The 9,881-nt window shown below is 42.3% G+C and overlaps 1 protein-coding gene across 1 annotated transcript; it reads right to left on the bottom strand.

Moving 5' to 3' along the window:
* Positions 1 to 1,725: 1,725 nt before the first annotated feature.
* CLN8 (CLN8 transmembrane ER and ERGIC protein) lies at positions 1,726 to 4,617 on the bottom strand. The gene is made up of 2 exons (XM_082252177.1): positions 3,960 to 4,617; positions 1,726 to 2,085 (listed from the first exon to the last, which is right to left on the bottom strand). The coding sequence occupies exons 1-2, from the start codon at positions 4,476 to 4,478 to the stop codon at positions 1,768 to 1,770; spliced, it is 837 nt and encodes a 278-aa protein (XP_082108303.1). The 5' UTR covers positions 4,479 to 4,617; the 3' UTR covers positions 1,726 to 1,767.
* Positions 4,618 to 9,881: the final 5,264 nt, after the last annotated feature.

Here is a 9,881-nt window from a genome sequence, read left to right as displayed (position 1 = left end):
AGCCCAGCGCTCCAGTGAGCGAGGAGGGGGCAGAGCAGACAGCGGTGACTGACAGTCAGCAGCTCTCTGCTCGGGGAGCTGTCAGAACAGAGTGATTGGCAGTGTTTGATTGCTCGGTTCTCAGTGCAGAGGAACCAGGGGACAGATGCAGCATCGGACCGTTGCTGCTTCCACATAGGCAAGTATAAATTAAAAAAAAAAAGAAACCCAAACCTCTCTTTTAAGTCTCGGTTTCTCAACCTCCCCTCCCAATACTTCCCGAGTCCCATCTCAATCCAGCGCGGTCCTTGTCTGCAGCAGCTCTCTTCCCTTTCCACTCTTTCAGAGGCTTGGCTGAGAGTAGCAGAAGCTATTGGCTTCTGCCCCTGTCAGCACAAATCCAATAAGCAGGGAGTGGGTGGCAGGGCCAAGCTACGCTGTGTGTGTGTCAATAGATGCACAGAGTGGGTGGCAGGGCCAAGCTTTAGAGCTGTCAGCTCACAAAGCTGGATACATAATCTGCAAACATATTATGTTACAAACACATTGGGATTTTTAGCACCAGAATCTTTAACTGGATTAACCACCCCATCAGTCAAGTTGTTAGACATAAAAACCCTCATATTTGTTTTTACTTGCTGGGGACAATGGGGTTGCTGATCAATTAGATCTCTACCCCTAGTTAGCTTTGAAAGACTGCTATTTCATCCAGACTTCATTAATGTGATGATGCTTCCCCCATTGTCCAGTCTGCAGGCTGGAGGCCGACTGGTGACCATACTACATGGCCTAACTGTGCTGGAGAAAATGTAAGTCACCAACCTGATAATGCTGTCTGGATTTCAAAATTAGATGAACTGAATAAAAAATTTAGCAAGTACAACAGTTCACATATATTAAATATTATCATTGTGTTTAGCCATTTTCCTGGAGCTCAGCTTCAAAATTAAAAATAATGGCTTATAGTTTTTTTTCCCCCATTTTGGATAGATTAAGGGATGATTATAAACCCTGTCAACATTTTTTTTTGTTATCTGTGTTTCACTGGCGAGATCCTCCTTTAGTGAGATCCCCCTTCACTTCCTGTTTCATAACCAAGACAGGAAGCAAGAGGAAATCCCTCCAAAGGGTCACTGGAACTAGTGTCCCCATTAAAAGATTTCTCCTCTATTACTGTTCTGGTGAATCGACCTAATGGGGGCACAGACAGTGATGAAAACCTGATAGGTGTTCTAAATGAAAAAATGATTTAAACTGCCTATGTATTATACAAAAACCTTTTCTGGCATTGTAAATCTTAGGTTAATGGCTTTTCTTACTTGAAAGTAAACTAGACCGCTTTGCATCTATCTCTTTCTATGTAGCTATAAATATCTAGGCTGAGTTTATGCAAATTATTACTAATAAAAGAGGTAAAAAACACTAAAACTGGCTATACACTATACAATTTCTCTCACACAATTTTCCTTTAGATTTACCAAAACCATAGAACAGGAGGTCAAACCTAAACACTTTCAAACTGCATGCAAACAGACAGGCCCTAGCACTACATAGTTGAAGGTAAATCTAAAAGAATTTGAACAACAAAAATTGTATAATGCGTATCCAGCTTAAAAGTGTTAGACCACAGTCCAGTTTCTGTAGCAACTGATAAGCATAAAATAATAACCATGTGGCCACACACATACATTTTGAATAGCCAATACTAAATATCATGTTCCACCACAGTACTATATTATGTAAAATGGTGGTCTTTGTAATTTCATACAAAATTTGCTTCATGGTTTATTATTTATTCTTCTTTAAAGTACCTCCATTATTATCAACCACCTTTGCCTTTGAGGACGCTTGTTCAAAGTTCCAGTCAGCAGGAGTCAACAGTTGGTGGGTCTTTTTGTAGGTCCAGTATGGATTCAGAACAAGAGTCACTAAAGCTAAACCAGTAAAGAAAAAAGCAAGATATGCCAATGGTAATGCTGTCACCAAGCGATCCCAGTTGTAAAGCGATACCCACCAGAGGTGATAAGTAAGGACCATACGGCAGTGAAACATGTGAATCATAAGCCACTGATTTGCCTTCCAAAATAAGGTATGTGACCAGCCCGCCTAGAACCGCAAAGTTGCATAAACAGAAGAGAATGAAATTAGCACCAAGAATTTCACCTGATTAAACTAAAATAATTATTAACATCATTCACTTTGAAAAGTTAAAATGAAATCCATAAACATTTAAAAAAAAATTCTAATGAATATCTTGGAATGATTTGAATATGCAATATAAAGTAAACAAAATGCTGCTTCAAACTATTTACATTTTAAGGTTACATTCACACGTGCACCCAGCCTCGGTGCTAATGACAGCAGCAGGAATCTGCTGATCTGCCCTGCACACTTCAATGACAGGTTGGCAGCGGCTGCAGCTATCCGTGGCTGTGCACCCAGTCAGTGATTACCTGCAGTGATCACTGCTGGACATGTTCAAAGTCGGGCTGAATTAATACAAAGCTTCCTCTGATTGGTTGAGGAGGAGAGGCAAGTGGATGACATTACAATCTCCACCTAAGCCAATCAGAGGAAGCTTTGTATTCATTCAGAGAATACAAATCTGTCTATGAATGACCAGGCCGCTTAGGTCAACGCCGTTTTGTTTTGGGTGTGGAACAGGATGTTCACATCCAACAGCCAGAACACAAAGCTGGCAACTGGTGCCATTCCTTCAGAGTCCCGTGACTGTCGGCTCCCGCGCGCGTGCGGGAGTGACGTCACCGTGGCTCCGGCCAATCAGATGGCGCGATCCCGGAAGTCGGGCGACTAACATGTCGCCCGTCATACAGGTGAGTGAGTGGCATGGCGGGGGCTCGTTGTAAGGTAAGTATTTCATAATGAGCTAGTATGCGATGCATACTAGCTCATTATGGGTTTGTCTTTCAGGTTGTAAAAAAAAAAAAAAAGTTAAACGAGTTTACAACCTCTTTAATAAATTTAGTGGTGCGCTGCTCCTTTACAAAATAACTAAAAATTTACAGGTGGGTTATTTTTCTTAAAGGAGCAACGCACCGCTAAATCTATTAACCTTCCTAGCGGTATTCCCGAGTGTGACTCGGGGTAAGATTTTAGAGCCAAAAGCGGTAACCCCGAGTCACACTCGGGGTAGCGCTAGGAAGATCGCTGGATCCTGGTAGAGGTTTTACTTACCTTTTCTCCGGGATCCAGCGAAGTATCCCGGCGGTGTGCGGCGGCGGAGCTTCCTCCCGATCGCCTGCGAGCCCCGGCTTCCGTCTCCGGCGGCGTGACGTCCGCCGGGGGGTGGAACCGGCGGAAAATTCGAATGTAAAACACACCAAACACACTGATACCGTTCAAAATAAAAAAAAAAAAAATCACATTACATTGCCCCCCAGTGCCCTTTCCTGCAGTTTTACTGTACTTTTTATATATATATATATATATATATATATATATATATATATATATATATATATATATATATACACATATATATATATATATATATATATATATATATATATATACATATACATATACACACACACACACATACGTATGTATGTACACACATATATATATATATATATATATATATACATATACATAATTCTTGTGAATGAGCAGCCCAAACCAACTGTATACATATATTATATATATAATAAATGTATACAGTTGGTTTGGGCTGCTCATTCACAAGAATTACATGCAAAATAATGGTACCGCTTTCAGCACCTAAAATCCAAAAGAATCATACCGCCAGGGAGGTTAAACACTTTGGGTTCAGTAAGCATGGGAGTACACTTTCAGGTGATAGCAGTAGTTCCACACACATATATTCACATCATAGATAATTAAAGGGTGGCAGCACAAGAGTAGTTTTATATTAATATAATATAAGCCATTGAGCGTTAGCCCACATGATTAGAGGGCTTTACCCATTCTAATTAGTCTACTAAGCTCTGGAGGTTTACCTTTAGCAGCATCCATGAAATGCAGGTAAAAGGAGTGCTCATTTCCAACAATAAAGTAACCATGGCCAAATAATGTCCAGCTTTTGTGCAAAAGATCACACCAAAATAGCCCAGAAAAGCAAAAAAGTGGTGGGCAGCCAAAAAAGCATCAAACGTCCAAAACACAAGATTAGAGACATGCAGGGCTATGTTCTCAAACAGGAAGAATCCAGTTGCTGTTAAAATAGTGAACCAAGCCCATCCCCTCTGTGCTGTGATCTGGTCAGACGCAAGTACAGGATCAAAGAATAACGCAGTGAGTCCTGCAAGGATGCCCTGTATTCCAAACGCTGCCCGGGTAGCCGCAAGATCCCAAAATACTTTCTCCCGGGTTGAGAGTGCTCTGTAGGTGGCGAAGAGAGGTGCTGACACAAGATGGCAAAAAAGAAAAAAACCTAAGTAAACTAGGAAACCCGAAAATATTAGCTTTAAGCAGGTGTTCCATGATGAATATTCTAAATCAAAATCAAAGCTATTCATAGTAGCCAAAGAGGAGCACAGTCCACTTCTCCAGCCAGCACAGTCCACTTCTCCAGCCAGCACAGTCCACTTCTTCAGCAGAAAGCTTAGGATGATTTTTTGAGTACATCAATATGTATTTGCTATACAATAAGCATCTTTACCTACAAGAATAAGAAAGAAAAATTAAGTACGTCTACACACCTATTTTGCATGTGCTCTAGATTTTTGTATGTTATTTTCAATCCGTCTATACCTGTGAGTGTTCTAATGCAAAGCATGCAAAAAAAGAACAAACCAAGCAGGGTAACAGTTTATATCCAGCAGTGGGAGGAGCAGTTCGCCATTAGCGTTAAACCATTTCCCCAGCAATTAGTTTTGCCAGGCAGCTGGCAGAAATCCATGTTCATCTAAAACAATAAAAGCATTTAAGATATTTGACGTTGGTTTACACAGGTTTAAGTGATGAACTCCAAACAGTGAAGTACACAGGAGTACCTTTGAAATGGCTTTATCAAGGAGTTTGAACTTTTGACCAGCCAGTCCAGTCAGATACTTACACATCCCTGCTAGATAGAATAGTTTTGCACAGCAGCTGATATTCCACTGAAGTTTTGAAAAGAAAAAAAAATGGGAAACCATGGCTTGCATTGTAAAAACGCAAGGCATTGCTCCCCAGCTGCGATCACTACTCACTGAGAAAAGTGGCCCATTTTTCTCTGCGAGTAGTGTAAACTCGCCCTTTATACTTACCTCTGCAGCAGCCTGCATCTCCAACAGGGATAGGCTTGTGTTTAATTTGAACTTTAAATCAGGGCTGGAGGAGAAGTTCCGGGGACCCTGTGGGTATAGGGAGGGAGTGATGTCAGCTTGGAGGTCAGACCGCCTCTACATCTTCTCCAGCCCTGTGAGCACCTCCGGCAGCCTATGCATACAGGCTCTATATACAGTGAGTTCTAACATTTTTTTAAACTGCCCACTAGATGGCGCTTTAAACCTTTTCTATACACACACACACAAGTGGTGGGTAAAATTGCATGCGATTCGGATAGGAATCACATCAAATTCCTGTTAAAATCGCATGCAATTCTTTGCAGTGCGATTTGGGCCCATTCATTTAGTTCACGCATCGCAAACTATTGGTTTCGGTATCAGGAGCATTTGAGTGAGTACCAATACTCGCACAAATGCTTGGTATGGGCACCGATATAGGTGCATTCCTACTCCTGCAGCCAGGGCTTTCCCCACCCGCAGCTGCACATACACAAAGAGGCAAGGATGTTTGTGACATAGTTCACTTAAAGTGATAGTGATACTAAATCCTCACTGTTTAAATTAAATTATATTGTCCCTTCTATTTCTGTATGTGAATGATGGCACTGTAATTATTTTAATAAAAAAAAAACATCATCTAAGAACCTTTTTCCTAATCAATATACAGCTGTCAAATGACCCAGCTCTCTCCCAGCCTGTCTGCAGGGAAACAGAAGCAGAATGTACTGCTTGTCCTCTGCTACTTGTCACATGTTCAAAATAAACAAAAACAGCCTTTGGAATACAGAGTAAAAATAAATAATATCAATAAAATGCTTTAAATTGTCATACAAATATACACTACTCAAAATTAAAGGAATACTTTTTAAGCAGAGTGTAGCATCATGTCAATTAAACTCCTGGGATATTGATCTGGTCAGTCAAGTAGCAGATGGGGTTATTAATCCGTTTCAGCTGCTTTGGTGTTAATTAAATTAACAACAGGTGCACTAGATGAGCAACAACGAGATGACCTCTAAAACAGGGATGGTTTTACAGGTGGGGGCCACTGACATTTTTCCCTACTCTTTTCTGCCTTTTTTTCACTAGTTTTGCATTTGGCTAGGGTAGGTGTCACTACTGATAGCATGAGGTGATACCTGGACCCTACAGAGGTTGCACAGGCAGTCCAACTCCTCCAGGATGGCACATCAATACGTGCCATTGCCAGAAAGTGTGTCGTGTCTCCCAGCAGTCTGAAGAACAAGGAGATTCCAGAAGACAGGCAGTTACTCTAGGAGAGCTGGAGAGGGCCATAGAAGGTCCTTAACCCATCAGCAGGACCGGTATCTGCTCCTTTGTGCAAGAAGGAACAGGATGAGCACTGCCAGAGCCCTACAAAATGACCTCCAGCAAGCCACTGGTGCGAGTGTCTCTGACCAATCAGAAACAGACTTCATAAGGGGGGGGCTGAGAGCCAGACGTCCTCTAGTGGACCCTTTGCTCACTGCCCGGCACGCTGGAGCTTGAATGGCACTTGCCATTGAACACCAGAATTGGCAGGTCCGCCATTGGCACCCTGTGCTTTTCAGATGAGAGCAGGTTCACCCTGAGCACATGTGACGGACGTGAAAGGATCTGGAGAAGCCATGGAGAACATTATGCTGCCTTTAACATCGTTCAGCATGACCGGTTTGGTGGTGGGTCAGTGATGGTCTGGGGAGGCATATCCATGGAGAGACACACAGGCCTCAATAGGGTAGACAATGGCACCCTGACTGCCATTAGGAATCAGGATGAAATCCTTGGACCCATTCTCAGACCCTGCGCAGGTGCAGTGGGTCCTGGGTTCCTCCTGGTGCACGGCAACGCCCGGCCTCATGTGGCGAGAGTATGCAGGCAGCTCCTGGAAGATGAAGGAATTGATACAATTGAATGGCCCCCACACTCGCCTGACCTAAATCCAATAGAACACCTCTGGGACATTATGTTTCAGCCCATCCAATGCGACCAGGTTGCACCTCAGTCTGTTCAGGAGCTCAGTGATGCCCTGATGCAGATTTGGAAGGAAATATCCCAGGACACCATCCGTTGTCTCATTAGGAGCATTCCCCGAAGTTGTCAGGCATGCATACAAGCATGTGGGGACCATACAAACTACCGAGTACCATTTTGAGTTGCTGCAATTAAATTTCAGCAAAATGGACTAGCCTGCTGTATTATGTTTTCACTTTGATTTTCAGGGTGTCTTTGAATTCTGCCCTCTGTAGGTTGATCATTTTCAGTTCCATTAAATTATGTGGCATCCTTTCGTTCCTAATACATTACCCAGTCCATATCAGTATAGATATCCAGCATGAGAATCTTCGTTATTGAGATCTGATGTGTTTTCAAAGTGTTCCATACATTCTTTTGAGCAGTGTATATTTGAAATCAAATATTTTTTTTTTAGCAATAACATGGTTATGGGTGAATTCCTGCCAGTCACAGGCTGTGTCCCGCCCCTCCAGCCTGTGTCTTAGAATAAGAGGGAGTTGAACCCATCAATGTACAAGTAATATCCTGCCCCCATTGCGTTTAGCTGGTTAGTGGGCATGGAGGAGGAGGAGGGAGAGAGTGGGCTGTGGTTTACAAATGTGTATAAACTCACACGTGTAACTCTATAGTCATATGAGCTGCTGAGATGTGATATAGAGGAAATGCGTGGGGTAGAAAAACTTGGAAAACTAGCATGTGTAGAGCTGCCAACACTGCTCAGCAAAATCCCTAGCTGCATTGGAGACATGGACAGAAGGGGGGGGGGAGATAGAAAACAGCAGAATCAATCAGGTTATTGCAGAATACGGAAAACAAAACTCATAGCGACAGAGTGAGAATAAACAGCATTTAATTTGGCATTTAGGTTGCTTGAGAGGTGAGATTAAACTATCTTTTGAAAGAAAGTTCAGTTAAAGTGACCCTGTCAGGTCAGACCCTAAGTAACACGCCTTGAATCTAAAATGAACCCCTTAACCTACCTGGCGGTATGATTATGTCAGGAATTGTGTACCAAAAGTGGTACAATTTTTTGCATGGAAATTTGGCGTTATGTATTGTAGGCCTACAATTCGTAGTAATTACTTACTTAATTGGTAAGAAAGAGGGGTGCGCTGATATGTGAAAGGCTGCTCCCAGAATGTGTGAAATAATGTGTTGAATATAAATGGTGAGCTTTTCAAATTCTTTTATAAATTCACTTGGTAACAAATGAATGGTGATATGAGATAACCAATAAAGGGGTTAATGATAATAAACCACAAATTAGTGCTAGTACCTTGGGTTCAAGGATCAATTGACAAAAGCAACAATATGTGAATAACAAATATACAAAGTGTGAAATAAAATCAAATAAGGATCCAACAGTCCAAAATGTGAAGAGGATGAATCCTCTTCAAGTGTTCAAATTAGTATTGAATACAGGTGATGTGAAAAGTCCAGTAAAACAATTGACAATAAAGTGAAAGTGACTGGAATATCCCTCCACCTGGTGAAATTCCTCCTTACCCGGCGGAAAAAAGGTAAGTGTAATTCCTGTTGTTACAGCATAAACGTATCCATATGTTAGTCACCTCCAAACGTGCACAGACCACCAGTGCAAAAACAATATTGGCCTCTTACCGAATGTGCAAGAAAAATGGGCTTGAGAATCCCTGTATTGGCGCTTATCCCTTCTCCTCCTAAAATGGGGATGGATAGATTTCTACTCACACAGTTTAGTCCACGATCAGCCCATTGCTTTTCTGGCTCCCACTGATTTCCTAGGTGGAGCCCTCCTGATTGCTGCACAGAGACCTCCTCCTCCAGAGACCACAGAGGAGGTCTCTGTGCAGCAATCAGGAGGGCTCCACCTAGGAAATCAGTGGGAGCCAGAAAAGCAAGGGGCTGATCGTGGAGAGAGAGAGCTCAGGTAAGTATTAGGGGGGCTCAGGGGGGCTGCTGCACACAGAAGGCTTTTTATCCTAATAAATAGAATGCATTAGGATAAAAAAAAAAAATCTTCCAACTACTTTAAAGTCTACTTTTCAGGTCACCGCATATATGTGTTACGCAGTCACCAAGAGGTTAGGATATACAAGCTTTCAATATAGACTGCAAATAATACTATTTTTTGTAAGATCTTACTGTAAAATCTTTTTCTCTGATGTCCATCGACAGACGCAGCCTCATCTCCATGAGCTGAGTGGGTTATGCTGCCACCTGCAGGAGTAGTTTGGCAGTACGTTAGTACAAAAATTTTAACATGTACACGCCCACGGGGCTGTTCCCTTTAGGCATAACCCCCACTGCCACAGCCCAGCACATCAGTTTAGCTGCAAGCAGTGAAGAAAAAAAAAAAAAAAAAAAACATCCCCATACAGAGGGGCAGGTGCTGCGTCTGTCAATGGATATCAGAGAAAACGATTTTACAGTAAGATCTTACAAAAATCGTATTTTCTCTATCGTCCATCGTCAGACGCAGCCTCATCTCCATGAGCTGAGTGGGACGTCCCAAAGCAGTATAGGCATGAGGGGTGGGAAAAACCCAACCAGAAAGTAACGTCAACTCCAAGAGGCTAAACCTAGCCAATCGGGCAACATGGAACTCAACCAAGCAACAGGAGCTCACCCAGGCAAAAGACCCCTAAGAGAATA

This window comes from Pelophylax lessonae (assembly GCF_965119305.1).
Source record: "Pelophylax lessonae genome assembly, chromosome: 3".
NCBI lineage: Eukaryota > Metazoa > Chordata > Amphibia > Anura > Ranidae > Pelophylax > Pelophylax lessonae.
The sequence above is the reverse complement of the archived record's forward strand: the minus strand, read 5'-3'. Positions and strand labels throughout refer to the sequence as shown.